This window comes from Helianthus annuus, chromosome 12, assembly GCF_002127325.2.
Source record: "Helianthus annuus cultivar XRQ/B chromosome 12, HanXRQr2.0-SUNRISE, whole genome shotgun sequence".
Lineage (NCBI taxonomy): Eukaryota > Viridiplantae > Streptophyta > Magnoliopsida > Asterales > Asteraceae > Helianthus > Helianthus annuus.
The window spans coordinates 17,014,401-17,031,659 of NC_035444.2; the positions used below are offsets into that span (position 1 = coordinate 17,014,401).

At 35.9% G+C, this 17,259-nt stretch overlaps 3 protein-coding genes across 3 annotated transcripts; 1 reads left to right on the forward strand and 2 right to left on the reverse strand.

The window, feature by feature from the left end:
• Positions 1–529: 529 nt before the first annotated feature.
• Positions 530–6,662, forward strand: LOC110894250 (dynamin-related protein 5A). Its single transcript, XM_022141445.2, has 8 exons — positions 530–918; positions 1,841–2,032; positions 2,107–2,313; positions 3,193–3,621; positions 3,715–3,942; positions 4,821–5,016; positions 5,548–6,166; positions 6,264–6,662. The coding sequence occupies exons 1-8, from the start codon at positions 574–576 to the stop codon at positions 6,448–6,450; spliced, it is 2,403 nt and encodes an 800-aa protein (XP_021997137.1). The 5' UTR covers positions 530–573; the 3' UTR covers positions 6,451–6,662.
• A 5,175-nt stretch (positions 6,663–11,837) lies between these two features.
• Positions 11,838–12,389, reverse strand: LOC110894251 (histone H1-I). Its single transcript, XM_022141446.2, has one exon. The coding sequence runs from the start codon at positions 12,322–12,324 to the stop codon at positions 12,124–12,126; it is 201 nt and encodes a 66-aa protein (XP_021997138.1). The 5' UTR covers positions 12,325–12,389; the 3' UTR covers positions 11,838–12,123.
• Positions 12,390–13,429: 1,040 nt separating this feature from the next.
• On the reverse strand, positions 13,430–16,959 carry LOC110894252 (probable protein phosphatase 2C 39). Its single transcript, XM_022141447.2, has 5 exons — positions 16,525–16,959; positions 14,973–15,221; positions 14,622–14,898; positions 13,846–14,000; positions 13,430–13,770 (listed from the first exon to the last, which is right to left on the reverse strand). The coding sequence occupies exons 1-5, from the start codon at positions 16,555–16,557 to the stop codon at positions 13,633–13,635; spliced, it is 852 nt and encodes a 283-aa protein (XP_021997139.1). The 5' UTR covers positions 16,558–16,959; the 3' UTR covers positions 13,430–13,632.
• Between the last annotated feature and the right edge of the window lie 300 nt (positions 16,960–17,259).

Below are 17,259 nucleotides of genomic sequence, written 5' to 3' on the forward strand. Positions count from 1 at the left end.
CCCTAGCTTTAAATGGATCGGTTATTGGTTCATTTTTCCCAACCAAAAAACCCAAACAACTCGGCCTGAAAAATCCAACCCTATAAAACCAGACCTAAATTAGCCTAGTTAGTTGTTTGATTATTAAAATATTCGCAGCATCGTTTCCTAGAATAACATATTAACTAGAATTTGCAAGATTCCACACATTTGAATACCCCACATCATTGATAGCATAATGAATTTTGATGGTGTTTATTTTTGTTTATGAAATAACTTTTTTTTTTCATTTTACAACTTAACCCAAAACCGATTAAACCTTACTCAAATTAACCTGAATTTGACTAACCCGAACTTTAAATGAGTCAATTATCAATTTACTTTTTTTCAACAAACAATCCAACCCAAAAAACCAAAGAACACCTCTAAATCTGACCCTAACTCGCATTGGCAAAAATACCTCATATGAAACGGTCCTCAATACAAAATACAAATAAAAAAAAAAAAAAGAAAAATGTGTATATTTAAAACGGTCAAGCAGCGCCTTTCTTCTCAGATTCAAATTTTCAAAACTCTGCAAATCTCAACCCAACAATGGCGACCACCAACCACCTCCAAACCCCAACCAAAACCCCATCAAACGACAAACTCTCTTCATCGTCCAGAAAACACCACCAAACCACCGTCTCATCTTCCTCCCAAAAGTCCCGCTTCGAAGCCTACAACCGCCTGCAGTCCGCCGCTGTAGCATTTGGCGAAAAACTTCCCATTCCTGAAATCGTAGCCATTGGAGGCCAATCGGATGGCAAGAGTTCGCTTCTCGAAGCGCTTCTTGGCTTCCGGTTTAATGTCCGTGAGGTTGAGATGGGGACGCGTAGGCCTCTTATTCTACAGATGGTTCATGATCCTACTGCCGCCGATCCTCGGTGTCGGTTTCAGGTTAATTCTTTTTTTAGTTGAATTGTTGTTGCTTGTTTAGGGTTTGGAGGTTATGAATGTTGTTTGTTTAGTGTGAATTTGAAAATTAGGGTTTAGTAATTAGTATTGAAAATATAGATTATTTAATAGGTTGATTTAAGAAATGTTGATCATCAGCATCCTGCAGATTAAAAATTACCCCTGAGCCTAGGCGCTTAAAAAACGAGGGCTTTTTTTAGATAATTCGCATTGTATAAATTACCTTTTTAGGGGGTTTAGAGATGTTTTAGGCTTGTTTAGGGCTACTTTAGGATGTTTAGGGTTGTTTCGGGCTTGTTTAGGGCTCGTCTAGGATGTATTAGGTGTTTCAAGCGACTTTTAGCCGGAATTTGGTCTGAAATTGTACCTCCGCGCCTAAAGGCACGCCTCACCGGTTTAAGCGCATTTAGTGCGCCTCACGTGCTTTTGACAACATAGCTTATGACTGCATGAGGCGAGGGGTCTACACGAGGCGCACGAATTGGGTGTGTCTCTTGTACATTGGCGGATTTCTATGCTCCTTTAGGATGTACATAGAGGTTGCTTATATATTAAAATCGTATACCTATGTTTTAATATTTAAATTTTGGGTATGTGATGATAGAAACCTATTAGAAATATAAAAATATTAAGTAATTATCTTGCGCCTTACCAGTGTGATGTGTGCGCCTTCATCTCTCGCCTTGGCTCTGAGGACCCTATCGCCTCCAAGATATTTCTCGAATATAGGGATGAATCTGTAATTTGGGAACTTGTAGTATTCTCCATTATGTTTTAGGCTTTTAGCGTTTCCTAATACTTGTTGTTTCTTGAATCGACTAGAATGTTCTAGAAACAACCCTTTTGGTTCTTTCTTCACTTCTTGTTGTTTATGAATGATACTGAACCTTGAGAGTGATCGCAGGAAGAGGATTCTGAGGATTACGGCAGTCCTATTGTCTTATCATCAGAAATCGCAGACACCATTAAATCCCGAACCGAAGCACTGTTGAAGAAGACCAGAACCGCAGTGTCTTCCAAACCGATTGTAATGAGAGCTGAATACGCACATTGTCCCAATCTCACCATCATCGATACTCCAGGATTCGTTCTCAAGGTAATCTATACAAAACTCCGCCGTTATTATAAACATCCAAACATATTCATAATGATCTATATCGCGTTTGGCAGGCTAAAAAAGGTGAACCAGAAAGCACACCAGAAGAAATACTCTCAATGGTGAAGTCGTTAGCTAGTCCCCCTCATCGGATCCTCGTATTCCTTCAACAAAGTAGTGTCGAGTGGTGCTCTTCTTTGTGGTTGGATACCATTCGTGAGATTGATCCGACTTTTCGTAGAACATTAATTGTCGTCTCCAAATTTGATAACCGGCTTAAGGTACATACATATTTACCTCAATTGCCAGACAGAGAAAAACAAACCGTTTAATTACCTCAATTGCCAGACAGAGAAAAACAAACCGTTTAATCTTCTCTCGGACATTGCACAGTTTATGTTGTTTTTTCTTGAAATTGACTTGTATAATACTATAATTACATCATTATGGTTTTTCCTGAGCTGCAATCGAACCAAACGAACATGAACAAGGCCTTGTTCATGTTCGTTTGTTAAGGAAATAATATGTTCATGAACAGATCATGAATACTTACCGAACCAGATGTTTTGTTCGTGTTCGTTCATTAAGGAAATGGATGTGTTCGTGTTCGTTCGTTAATTTTAGGTACCAAACATAAACGAACGTTCATGAATACAAATTTAAAACAAACGAACACAAACAAGCGTTCATGAACAGAAATGAACGATCGTGAACACAAATGAATAACGACGAACACAAACAAGCGTTCGTGAACAGAAACGAATACCAACAAACGTATAAATTTCGAATAAAAAGTCACCATCTTTCATCAGTCATCATAGGCATTAAGTAGATCCACTCAAAATATACTATCCTAATTATTCAAACATACTTGAGGACTTAACATACTCTTGAGAAACATTATAGTTAAAATAGTAACCTAATTTTAGGTACCTAACATTCACGAACATAAATAAACGAACACAACCTTTGTTCATGTTTGTCCCTTTAACTAAACAAACGAAATTTCTTGTTCGTGTTTGTCATTTATCAAACGAACGAACACAAACGAGCTTTAAGCCGAATGGTTCATGAACTGTTCACTGAAAGTTCAGTTAGTTTGCAGCCCTACTTTTTCCTTATAATTACAATTTATGTTGTTTTTTCTTGAATTTCTGCAGGAATTTACTGAACGCTGGGAGGTTGACCGCTACTTGAGCGCAAGTGGCTACCTCGGAGAGAACACACAACCGTTTTTTGTGGCACTACCAAAAGAAAGAACCACAGTTTCAAATGACGAGTTCAGGAGGCAAATATCTCAAGTGGATTCAGATGTTATACGCCATTTGAAAGATAACGTTAAAGGTGGATATGATGAAGAAAAATATAAATCCCACATTGGTTTTGGTTGTCTTAGAGATTATTTGGAAGCCGAACTTCAAAAGAGATATAAAGAAGCCGCACCCGCAACATTAGCTTTGCTTGAACAACGTTGCAGTGAAGTCACCGCTCAGTTAAACATCATGGACTCGAAACTACAAGCAACTTCCGACGTTGCTCACCTTCGAAGATCTTCAATGCTGTTTGCATCCTCCATATGCAATCACGTGGTACAAATTTATATGCACTCGTCCCGTATATTTATATGTTTGTTTTAAAGTTTTAAATAGTTGAAGTGTTTCTGAACTTTTGAAATGGTGTAGGGAGCGTTGATAGATGGAGCTGCGGATCCCGATCCGGAACAATGGGGAAAAACGACAGAAGAAGAGAAATCAGAGAGTGGTATGACGAGCTGGCCCGGAGTAATGTCCGGTATAAAACCACCGAACTCCACACTTCGTCTTTACGGTGGTGCTGCTTTCGAAAGAGTTATGCATGAATTCAGTTGTGCTGCATACTCAGTCAAGTGCCCTCCTGTTTCAAGGGAGAAGGTAAACCATAAATGCACTCGAATTATATAATAAATAGTAAAATGCCAAAATCGTCCCTGAGGTTTGGGCTGATTTGCCTGGTACATCCAAAATAACTTTTTTTTTGGTATCTGGACACCTAACGTTTTGATTTTGTTGTCATTTCCATCCAAATAATAAAATAATGCATGGTTAACTCAGGGACAATTTTGGCAATTTACTCATTTATTTTTCTGTTTTTTAATTTTTTAGCTTTAAATGAAAAACAATAAAATTAATTATAATTTTATAACACCATATAAACAGCGTATAACAATATGTAACAACATATTATACCATATAACACTATGTAACACTATATATCATTATATAACAAATATAACACTATACATCTATCATAGACATGCTATCAGACAACCTATAGTGTTATATTTGTTATATAATGATATATAGTGTTACATAGTGTTATATGGTATTATATGGTGTTACATATTTTTATACGGTGTTTATATGGTGTTATATAGTATTATATATAGTGTTATAATACACTTCTTACACTTCTCACACTTTAGGCCCTTTTTACACTATCCTTACCCTATAATATATATGCACACAAATTGTTTATTATTATGTTTTTATAAGACAAATTAAAAAACAGAAAAAATGGGTAAATTGCCAAAATCGTCTCTGAGTTAACGACACGTTTTAACTGGGTTTGTGATTTGGATAGAAACGATAGCAAAATCAAAACGTTAGGCGTCCAGATACCAAAAGAAGTTACTTTGGATGTAACCGGCAAATCAGTCCAAACCTGAAGGACAATTTTGGCATTTTACTCTATAATAAAAGTTTATTTGACTAGGTTGTAAAGAAGCTGAGTTGGTGTATCTATTTGACAGGTGGCAAATATAATACTTGCACATGCTGGCAGAGGAGGTGGAAGGGGAATTACAGAGGCCGCTGCAGAGATCGCACGCGCTGCTGCCAAATCGTGGCTCGCCCCTCTTCTTGACACTGCGTGTGAACGGCTTGCGTTTGTGTTAAAAAACTTGTTTGATCTTGCTATGGAGAAAAATCAACACCATCACTTTGATTGTAAGAACTATATTATTTCCTAGAGGAAAATGCCATTTTCGTCGCTGAGTTTTGGCCAGTTTTGCGACTTTCGTCCAAAGGTTTGTTTTTTCGCATTTGGATCCAAAAGGTGTTAAATCTTGCCATTTTCACCTGGTTCGTTAACTCCATCTATTTTTCTCCGTTAGGTCAAAGGTATTTCCGTCTTTTTTGTTAACTCAAAGGGCAATTCAGTCTTTTCCACTCTATGTAAAAAGACCGAATACCCCTGAAAAAGACCAAATTGCCCTTTAAGTTAACAAAAAAGACAGAAATACCCCTAACTTAACGGAGAAAAATGACAAGATTTTAAATCTTTTGGATCCAGATGCGAAAAAACAAACCTTTGGATGAAAGTTGCAAAACAGGCCAAACCTCAGGGACAATAATGACATTTACTCTATTTCCTCTTAATAGTCACTTGTCAATATTGTTTTTCATACCTCATTAAAACTTATGATATTTTTTTTTTCTCACTTATCGTTTTCAAAATTTTTGTGGTTTGGCTGACAGATGGGAAGAGTACCGGGGATATGGACGGGTATGTCGGCTTTCAGGCTGCTTTAAGGCGATCTTACAATTGTTTCATAGAAGATCTCGCAAAACAATGCAAGCAACTCGTTCGGCACCACTTGGATTCAGTCACAAGCCCGTATTCTCAAGTTTGCTATGAGACCGATCTCTCATATGGGACAGGCCCAAACTCTACTTTCAGATACCAAACATCAGCTACTTCAGCATACCTCGAGTTATCAGATCAAGAAAACATACCTCCAGAAAATAATAATAACAATAAGGATCAGGAAACGACACCGGGAAAGCTTTTAAAAGCCGCAGGGGAAGCTTCGATGACGGTTCCTGAGACACCGTCACCTGATCAACCGCGTGACGGAAGTTTTGTTATAAAAAAGGAACATGGAAACATCATTGAAGGTGGAGCGAGAAAACGACATCATAGGATGCATAACAATAACAACCAAGTGTTGAGTAATGTTAGTCAAAACGGTTCGCAAGCAGGGTCAACTTACAGTGAGATATGCTTATCGGCTGCACAGCATTTTGCGCGTATACGTGAGGTTTTAGTGGAACGAAGCGTAACTTCAGCTTTGAATTCAGGTTTTCTAACCCCATGGTATGTTTTATCATTTTTTTTGTTTTTTCTGTTTTAAATCAATTTATATCCTGTTACATTTTCGACTTATGATTTGCGTATTATGTTTTTGTTTCAGCCGTGAACGTCTTATGGTAGCATTGGGACTGGAATTATTTGCTGTAAATGATGAGAAATTTATGGATATGTTTGTTGCCCCTGGAGCGATTGACATTCTTCAGAATGAACGACAGTCTCTTCATAAGCGTCAGAAGATACTCCACTCTTGTTTGACTGAATTTAAGTCGGTCGCAAGATCCCTTTGACTGAATTAAGTCAATGACAAGAAAAACTGTTCATTACTTTCAATCTACACACGTGTTTGACTGAACGGTTGTTGTTTGTAGAAAATTGTTCTGGTTCTTTGGTTTCTTGAGCTAGATTTTCCACTCGAAATTTGGCTGATACAACATGTTATGAGTTTCATCTTCGGGTTTATTCTTGAATGAAATGAATCATAAGGTCTGTTTTTTACTTTGTGTTTATAAAAAGATGTTTGTAGTTATATAATAATTAGTAATTTCTATAATCACAAGCTGATATGGTTAGATAAATGCAACATAAATCATTTTAAGGCACACTTGGTAGCTAATTCTAATTGCAAGATCCAACAACCTATTGATTGTGATGAGACTTTAAGTACGGTTGTCAAACCGACTACCATTCATAACGTCCGCAGTTCGTGTGTTGCTATTGTCCTACTCACCAGTTGGGTGTGAAAACCACTTTTCTTTATGGTTCTCTTTTATGAACCTATAGATTACAACCTATAACATCTAACAACTGATAACTGATGGGAAACACGCAGCTGGAAACATCTGAAATTTAAAAAGTTGCAGGGTGATGGCTACCAAAATTGACACATGACAACCAAATATGGTTGTTAGAGTTGACACATGACGAGGAGGGTAGCTACCAAAATTGATACATGACAGAGGAGGGTGGCTGTCAAAAATGATACACGACAGCTGATCCTTCAGCTGTCGTGTATCATTTTTGACAGCCACCCTCCTCTGTCATGTATCAATTTTGGTAGCTACCCTCCTCGTCATGTGTCAACTCTAACAACCATATTCGGTTGTCGTGTGTCAATTCTGAGAATTGATATATGGCAGAAAAAAGGTGGATGTTGTCATGTTAAATGACAATGAACGGTTTATAAGTGCACGTCGCGTCTCATAAGTGTTGATGATACGCAACTACGTTTAGTAGCAACTTGGCTCAATACCATGTAAATGTAAAAGAAAATATTTTTCTTTTATTATAGCATGTTACAATCTACTGGTTAACCAGTGTATGGGTTAAGCTAATGATGTCTAGCCATAACTAATCATAATATATTGTAACCTTATCCTTATAGGTTGATATGATGATATGCCCAACTACATTATTGCCTTATACCTTGATCATTGTTCAATAGGTTCTGGTTCAAAGTCTACCCACATTTGTCCAACTGCGGATAATAGTATGTGAAACTGTATATTTATTATTACCCTTATTAGTTGGAATGTTGAAAACTCTGTTATGTTTTTTTTAACGACCAACAAAACATCAATTTATTAAGCGGCAACCAGCTAGACGCTGGCTTAAAACCTTACAACCAAGCTGCTCGAAAGACAAAACAGATAGCATGTTACAAAACCTTACAACCCGACTATTAGCCCCAAGCCCCAAGGTTAAAGGAGTTCCAGTCTTCCCATGAAAGAGATCTGGCCTTCGATCTACTCTTCACCCAAAGATAACTTAACATTTTAGTTTCTTCTATCACCGTGACGACCGATGGCTCCTTGGATTCGAAAACAGCCCTGTTTCGGGTTCTCCAAATACTCCATAATGCCGTAGAAATAACGGCTTGTAAAGCCGTCTTACCTTTCTTTGACCCGCTCGAATGCTTGTGAATATTTATGAGATCTCTGATGTGGAAGGCGAAGATGGGCTATAGGTGACACCATAGAGAAATAACTGATGTGGAAGGCGAAGATGGGCTATAGGTGACACCATAGAGAAATAATAGTCCAGATGGTCTAAGAAAATTGGCATGAAATAAATAAATGATCCACCGTCTCTTGGGCATCCCCGCATAACCAACACAAAGGATTCTGAATATGAATATTCCGGCGTTGCAAAGCCATCACGGTAGGGAGTCTTTGAAGCTCCGCTCTCCAAGCAACGAACCGAAGCTTTGTTGGCACCCAGTTATTACGAGGGAAAGTAGTTAGCGTCGGGACCCGAACATTATCTTGGATCCTTTTTTTATGCTACCCACCGAAAAAAAAACACCCGATGGTCTAATCTCCAAACCCATCTATCCGAGACCATTGATAGAGGAACCGCCATGATCGCAGCCTTTAAAGTTGAAATCTCATTATGTTCCTCTAAGTTCAGATTTACACGATTCCAATCCAAAGAGAAAAAAATACCATTTGACCCGTAACCGACCCTGTCCGCCACTAAGCACATCTTGGATTTTTCCAAAGCAAATAAACTAGGATACACAGCCCTTAGAGGCTCTAGACGTGCCCAAATGTCGTGCCAAAATAAAGTGGACAACCCATTGCCTACAGAGCTGGTAATATTCGATTCCAGGTTTATGTCTTAGGCCTCTAAATCCCCTTTAATATTTACTACATGCTTCCACGGGCCCGAGCTAGTGAGGCGTCTAGGAATGAACGACCAAGACTGTGACCCACTACGAATAGACCACACTACTTTTCTCCAAAGAGCTCCTTGATCCGTTTTAAATCTCCACCACCACTTAGCCAACATAGCTAAATTAGCGTCTTTAAGAGACCCGGCACCAATACCGCCTTGGTCAACCGGTCTCCTAATATTGTCCCAAGCCACCCAACTCATTTTATCATTTTCCTCGCTCACTCCCCAAAAGAAAATACGCCTAATACGCTCCAGAGTTTTTATCACTTGAACCGGTGCCCGGTACAAAGAAAAAAATTATGTTGGGAGCGCATTTAAGACAGACTTCAAAAGAGTAATTCTACCCCCGATAGACAATTGACGAGCTTTCCAAATAGATAGTCTTGATCGAAATTTATCTACTATCGGGTTCCAACTCCGCACAAGGCTCATATTACCGCCAACCGGAAGCCCAAGATGTACAAAGGAAAGGAGCCTTGTGTATTATACTATTATTAATGGATTATATATAGAAGTCATATAAAATTAATTACCAAGAAAAACTATTTTAAATTATATCTCCAGAAGATGATAAAAATTATTACAGTAAGCTAAAAATATATATTACTCTTTAATACTCACATTTTAGGTTCTAGTCATATCATTGTTATAGATAATGTTAGGTAATAACCGGACATACAACATGTGACTAGTGTATATATCTCATGTTCTTACAAATTCTCCTATATATTAATTGATAGAATGAAATCGACAGTAAATAATAATATAATAAAATATTATCTACAACTTTTTTTTATAGTTTTATTATTTTCATATTATAATAATTGTTATCTTCTTTACCTTTTAAAAATTTGATAAACTTGGTGTTAAGCGGTACTTGTATCGAAAATACTGGTTCATTATCGGTACATGAAGGTAAAACACAACACATACAACTTTTTTATAGTTTTATTATTTTCATATTATAATAATTGTTATCTTCTTTAGTTTTTAAGTTTGATAAGCTTGGTGTTAAGTGGTACTTGTATCGAAAATACTGGTTCGTTATTGGTACATGAAGGTAAAACACAGCACCAGCCTGGTACATAAAACGCCAAAAGTCGGTACCAAATTGATTTTGATAATCTTTTAGTTCGAGAAATTTGGTACTACTACCTAGTACCATTTGATCATCCCTGATCACGGGTACCGTACGAACAACAACGGTATCGTACAACTTTTTTTTTTTAGTTTTAGGGGTAGGGATGAGCTCGGTACCAACTGATACCGAATCGGTATTGGTACCGAAAATACCGGTTACGGTATCGGTATATGAAGGTAAAAACCGGTAGCGGACCGGTACCAGGAACGCTAAACGTCAGTACCGAACTGGTACTTAGGATCTTTCGGTTCAGGAAATTCGGTACTGGTACCCATTACTATTTGCTCATCTCTGACTACGGGTTTCTACCGAACAACATCATTATCATACAACTTTTTAGTTGATTTTCTTTCGGTTATTTTTAGTGTTTTTTTCTACATTTTCTTTTTATTCTTCTCAGCGATTCCATGTGCAACGTGTTCGTAGTCGTTTCAAACATATATAAACACAGACTAAATAACAAAACAAGTTGCGGCGAACGTTTTATAACTAGTAAAATAAACTCTGAAAAAGAAAATAATATTTTTGGCAAACTATAATTCAACTATTTTATAATTTACTATTTTATAAATTATTAAAATAAACATAATCTTTTTGACAAACTATAATTAAACTATTTTATTGTTTATTCTATTTTACAATTGTAACTTTTGTATATAACCACTCTATATAAATGTCCATATAATTATTTTTATAATTAATATAATAAAATAATAAGAATGTAACTTGGCAATACTGACCTACAAAAAATATATACATACACATATAGTAACTTGGGGGAGGATCAAATGAGAAGAAAATTATTGAAAGAAGAAAAAGAAGAAAGATCATATTAATAAAATACTAATTCATTTATAACTCATGTTATTAATTTTTCTCTCTTTAATTAATTAGTCAACTATCATAATTATCCTACATATAATCTACAAAACCTACACATATCAACATTTCCTACATATACCCGACACAATATAAACTTTTTTCCTACACACGTCGAAATATATCCTACACACCTCGAAATATATCCTACACACCTCATAATTTATCTTACACACATTGTAATTTATTCTACACTTTAAATCAAGTTGTTTTTTAATTTAAAAAAAAATATTTTTTGAAAAGGAGTTACAAATTTAATTTACTTAGTTATTAAAGAGGAAGAATACAAATTAATGATCTATAAGTTTATCAATATACCCTTAAAATAAAATTAAATACAAATATTAATGAAGTAAAATGAATCATTCTTATTGGTTGAAACTTATTTTTTCTTACGAAGAATTTCTTCTCATTTGAACCTCAACTAGTAAGTTGTTGTGCAATAGATAGTTACATGAATTGTACAATAGTATTAAACTAAGTAAAAGGGTTTTGCAATTGCTATCCACAAACAAATTTCTGTATTAGGTTTTCATGCATTATGAAGTAGTATCCACTTGTTATAAATAAAAACCAACATATTTATGACTTTTTTCTTAATTTGTTTATCATGACAAAAAAAATATTGATTCTCATGTATTGGTAATTGTGACAATTGACAAATCTCTTTGAAAAACCCCGAGGACCATGTTACACTAATAACTAGTGAGACTAGTTAAAACACATTTTCTGCTAAAAATATGATATATGCTTGTGTAGACTGTAGAGGGCTATAGTAGAAACTAGTAAAAGTTGGATTCGAATTCGATACCACTTCTAAAAGCCAGGAATCATCCATTTACATGGCTGCAATTGACCATTTCATTAAGAGTCCAAGAAGCCTACAACGATGCAGCGGGTTGAGAAAGCCATTCGGATTAGTAACAAGGTTCTCATCAAAATAGGAATAAAAATTAAAACCACATTTGCAACAAAAACCAATCAAGAATCATAATTTCCCATGAACAAAGATCATGTACAATCCTAATTTGGGAACTTAATACAACATTATCAATGCAGAACATTAACTTGAGCACAAGATGACCTGTTGAATTAAAGTAGATCATATGGATATAAATATAAAATAAATAAAACACTACAAAGATGATAAATTAAACACTTATTTTGCATATATGAAAACAAAGACTACATAGTACATTTGCTTTAGCAATACCAATCGTATAATGCATGTCGAATCACAAGCAAAACTTGGATCTGCTTTTGAGATTCACTCGGTTTTCTTTTCGTCCTTGGCTTCTTTCTCAACCGGTTTAGTTTCTTTAGCTTCTTTCTCCTTCGGTTTAGCTTCTTTCTCCTTCGGTTTAGCTTCTTTATCCTTTGGTTTTGCTTCTTTCTCCTTCGGTTTCCCCTTTTTCGGCTTCATGAAGCAGAAACAAGAGCAACAAGGACATTGAAACAAGAACTTCATCGCTCTCTCTCTCACACACACTAGTCTAAGCTTTTTTAGCTTGTATTACAATAGAAATGCCTTATTGGAATGATATGTAGCTCAATTATAGGATTCCAATTCAATCACTTTCATTCTCAAAGTGGGGACTATTAACCATAAGGAACACTAGCCACAGGCTGGACCTCACTTCCTTGTGGGGTCATTTTTATTGACAACTTGTATACATATTCAAAGGAGTTATGGGCTTTCATTTATAACACAATGTTGAATGACTGTTTAGGTGAATTTTAATAATTGTAAACACCAATGCCTGGTTTTCTATCTCTTATTAATAAATACGTGTAGCGTGTACAAGTCTTCGGTTTCATTGGGGATGATTCAACCAACCGTAGTGAGCCAAGCTCAGTTGGGTTAAAACCGGCTGGGTTGAAAACGCAAAATCTATTTTGATAACGTATAATCTATTTTGAAAACGCCCCCTAAGTAAAACCTTTAGTGCTGACTAGTGACTACCGACAAACATACATCCAGCCCAATAAAGGTCGGCTAGTTGATTGCTTCCTAACATACATCTAGAGGGCCCATTAGTTGATTGTTTCCTAACTTTTACTTTCTGCATTGGTGTCTTCCTTCCATGTTCAGTAAGAATTTTAGTCTTTGATGATATGACTAGATTATTCATTCAGATATATATATGAGATTATAGTCAAAAAGTTAAAAAGGATATCTTGAAATTTAGAGGTGGAAATAATTAAATTATAATTAATATTAACCTATTTATTATTATATAGGTAAAGAAATGCTAACATCTTTAAAACTATAAATAATAACTAATTTAGAGTTATATTCATTAGAAAAACTTTCATTAAATCATCTAATGACTAACTAAAAATTGTAGCTGATGATTTTATAAAATAAAGAGTTTATTACATGAATGGTTATGTCGTAATGTCATATTGCGGTTTTTATCAAATTCTTGGAAAAATACAATTTGGGAGGTTCTTACTAAGTCGTAACAGGGTTTGATCGTTAGCACCAACCAACGTTAAAAATTCTGTTAAATATTAATGAAATTACGATTGTACCCTTTATACTTTAATAACAAAAGAAGTTAAAACGAATATACAGAAAACCCATACAAACCCGGGATATGTCATCAATAAATAGTTATCAACATATAAAAGAGCAAGAAAGATACAACATACATTACATGTAACATATTTTTACATGTTATACCACTCTCCCACATTGTAGACCGCGATTTCAAGATATAATACAACAACACTAAACCGCACAATAAACCGTTGAAACAAAACAATTGTGACATCATTGGAACCTTACAACAATGCAAGAAATATCATCTGTACTCTTCCTTGCAAGTGCCTCCTCATTCAGATGCTTTGCAGCCGCCCTTGCATCCTTCACATTCTTGATGCAATCTACCGCCTCCTGATTCGACATAACCTGAAGAAAACAAACACAAGATTATTAAGATTTAAAAACCAACTTTCTTAATCATTTCCGTAAATAGAAATAAACCTTCCAAATGCCATCGCTTGCTAATATTATGAACTCGGTATCACAATCTATCATTTCCATAAACACATCTGGTTCAGAACTCAGGTGTTCCTTCAAACTCTTGTCACCAAACGCTCTTGCCACTGCTAACCGCCCATCAACGCGTGGCACGTCACCTGCAATCTAACAGCCTATCATGTCTCATTGCCAAGATATGATGATACATTGATATACAGGGCTGCAAACGAACCAAACGTTCAGCGAACAGTTCGTGAACCATTGGTGGGAAGTTCGTTTTTGTTCGTTTGTCTATTAAACAAACGAACACGAACAAAAAAAAATTGTTCGTTTAGTTAAATGAGCGAACATGAACAGAGGCCGCGTCCGTTCATTTATGTTTGTGAACGTTCGGTAACATGTTCGTGTATGTTCGATAGTTCATTAGTGTTTTTAGTTTTTATATTTTATTTAAATATGTCAAAATTCTGACGAATAAAATATTTATAAGTGTCAGTGTATTATATATTCTGTTCATGAACGTTTGTCTGTATTCGTTTGTTTCCATTTGTGTACATGAACATTATTTTGTGTTCATCAACGTTCGTTTTCATTCGTTGCCTAAAATTAACAAACGAACACGAACACGTCATTTCCTTAACAAACGAACACGAACATAAAATCTTGTTCGGTAAGTGCTCATTAACAGTTCGCAAACACGAATAAGGTCTTGTCCGTGTTCTTCGGTTTGTTTGCAGCCCTAATGATATACTATTAACTTTTAGACGATTCATTGTCACCTGGAAAGGTGGATACAAAACCGCCTCTGTTTTCAATAAGCTTACGTTCCTTGCTCGGTTCATGGTCAATCGATAACTGCTTCGCCACACCTTTCTTGCATATCACAGCCCGCGAGTCCCCAACATTAGCGACTACAAGCTTTTTACAGTTTATTAAAATGGCGGTAACCGCAGTTGAACCTCCTCTTCCCAGATCAACTGCTTTGTCCAGAATCGTTTTATCAGTTACCCGGTACGCCTTTCTAATTGCATGCTCGGTTTTGGTCCAAAAATCGGGCTGCTTGCAGAACAACAAATAAATGATTAACACATTTTGGTAACAGTTTGACGGATTGGAGTAAAGGGACTTGCCTCTTTTAAAATATTTTCGAATAAATGAGATCGCAGATAATCGGGGACTTCATGGCTTAAGTGACCGTCGAATATAGCAAACAGGCCAAGCTCGTTATCATCGACATTCTTGAACTGCGCAAATACGTAATCTTCCATATCATGGTATGATTTCCCCTTGACTAAATGATACCCGTGCGTAACGTGTTTCGACATCTTGCTCTTTCCTTTTCCTGTTTCGGCTGAAGATGATGATAGACCAACCTTTTCCTGTTGAATAAAAAGCTAGTTTTAATGGTGGAAAGCTTATCAAAAGAATGTCTGTGATCTTTGAATGTGAAAAAACAAAAGCATATAAATAAATTTCGGTGAGGAGCTGATTCAAGAGTTGACAGATTCTTATCTGGACCAATTTTTAAACGAGCGTAACTTGGGTTACAATTGGAGTTACAAGGCTGATTACCAGTGGACGGAAAGGTCTCGACGAGCCAGATCACCTAGCAAACCACCATACCCAAATTCCACCAAGGTTCCAATTACACCGATCAAAAATTTTCCCCTATTTTGCAATCATCAATCATTTTCTTATTTAGCCGCAAACACGTGAATCACTGATTAGCCTAATTTACATCTTAATCTATGGTCTTAATGTGTAATTTAAAAAAATTGATAAATCTGCCAAATTTAGAATTCACTATAAGAAAACACTTTATGTATTGCTAAAATCAATTTTCTTTAATCATCTTTGTTAGAAATTTGTGTATTACACGAGTTGAATAAAACAAATATTACATAGTTAGCAACAAAGATTTAGAAATTATAAACAGGGGTTAATAAATAAAAGCAGGAATTTTTTTTTTTTTTTTTTTTTTTTGAGGTGACAAAATTGTGACATTAGCACAACCAGTCAGTTATATATTAGGTGTAAGATAGATTGCTTCAGCAATGGTCAAATTTGATCATCATAAGTAAGTCAGTAGCGATTATTGCATTACATGTGTAACATCCATCCAGTAGATGACATTACAGCCCGGTGGCATTTTAGGGTGGGATAAGGCCAAAGGATCATTAGGTACTGGGTTCGATTCTAACAAGGAGGGTTTTCCCCAGATTTATTGGGTTTCCTCCTGAATTGGTGTATAGGCATTGTTGCCTAGTGGATATGGACAAGATCGGGTGGTGGCACGATGATAGTGGTCCATCAGTCAGCGATCTAAATTTGCCGTTCAAGGAAAAAAAAACATCCATCCATATGCGATCTATGATATTATACTTCTTCACCTATACATTCATCCTATCCTAAACCATACATGATTGAGGAATCATATATCAACAAATCCAAAAAACAGCTGATTAACTACTGTTACACACATGATAAGTAACCACTTGAAGAAAAAACAATCGGACAGATCCAGAAACCTATCTAAATCGTTGTTTAACTACTACAGGTAACAGATTGTGTTAGTGTTACACAAAACTAACTGAATGTCAAAATAGTGATCAAACACAAACTGATAATATGTAGATGGTTTAAGTAGTGATGAGGTCATGTGAAGAATAGAATGAATGTTACCTTCATCTTGTTGAGTATGTCTCGGCCTGCCATGGTGGAGTTTGGTGATAGGGATGAGGGAGAGAGAGCAAAGAGGACGAAGACTTTTGTACAGTTGACACGACGACTGGCACGACTCCAGATGTTAACGTTAATCGGATGCTTTTCTACAGGAAACAGATCAGCCTCACTCAACTTTTTTTTTTTTAAGGTCAACTAAACTAATCGTTAAAATGGGCTACCACATCAAAGCTCAGTTCATGGATCAATATAGCAATCGCCGTCTCCCATCATCAACAGGCAGAAACTAAACACTGAGGGCAGGAATTAAACCTGAGTCCCTTAAAACGCTAAGTTTTTCTCTTAACACTCTACCACTAGCTCATTGGCCGTTTGTTTTGTTTGTATCCAGAAGAATAGTATATAGATATTTTAGTTTCAATGTATACATCATCAATTATTAGATGCTAGATATCTTATTTCAAATATGTACACTATCAATTATTAGATCTAGTAATGGTCAATGTTGGAACTCTAACTCGTATTTTGGGTTTTTAGATTTTCATAATTGATTGGTTACGAATGATACACCTTTTTAGTTCTTGGAGAAAAGTGTTGTGATTAGTTTCTGACTTTGTATGTTAAAGTTCATTTCAGTTGATAAATTAGTGAAATTTTCGGGTCAAATAAAAAGACAAAAAATTTATACATAATAAATAAGTAACTGGTTGCTTCACATATTACAATTCCTAGAGT

Coding starts and splice junctions, on each gene's coding strand:
- LOC110894250 (XM_022141445.2), top strand. CDS start 574: ATGGCGACCACCAACCACCTCCAAACCCCAACCAAAACCCCATCAAAC. Junction 919..1,840: donor ATCCTCGGTGTCGGTTTCAG/GTTAATTCTTTT, acceptor GAGTGATCGCAG/GAAGAGGATTCTGAGGATTA. Junction 6,167..6,263: donor TCAGGTTTTCTAACCCCATG/GTATGTTTTATC, acceptor TTTTTGTTTCAG/CCGTGAACGTCTTATGGTAG.
- LOC110894251 (XM_022141446.2), bottom strand. CDS start 12,324: ATGAAGTTCTTGTTTCAATGTCCTTGTTGCTCTTGTTTCTGCTTCATG.
- LOC110894252 (XM_022141447.2), bottom strand. CDS start 16,557: ATGGCAGGCCGAGACATACTCAACAAGATGAAG. Junction 15,222..16,524: donor ACATACTCAACAAGATGAAG/GTAACATTCATT, acceptor TTTATTCAACAG/GAAAAGGTTGGTCTATCATC. Junction 14,899..14,972: donor TCGAAAATATTTTAAAAGAG/GCAAGTCCCTTT, acceptor TTCTGCAAGCAG/CCCGATTTTTGGACCAAAAC.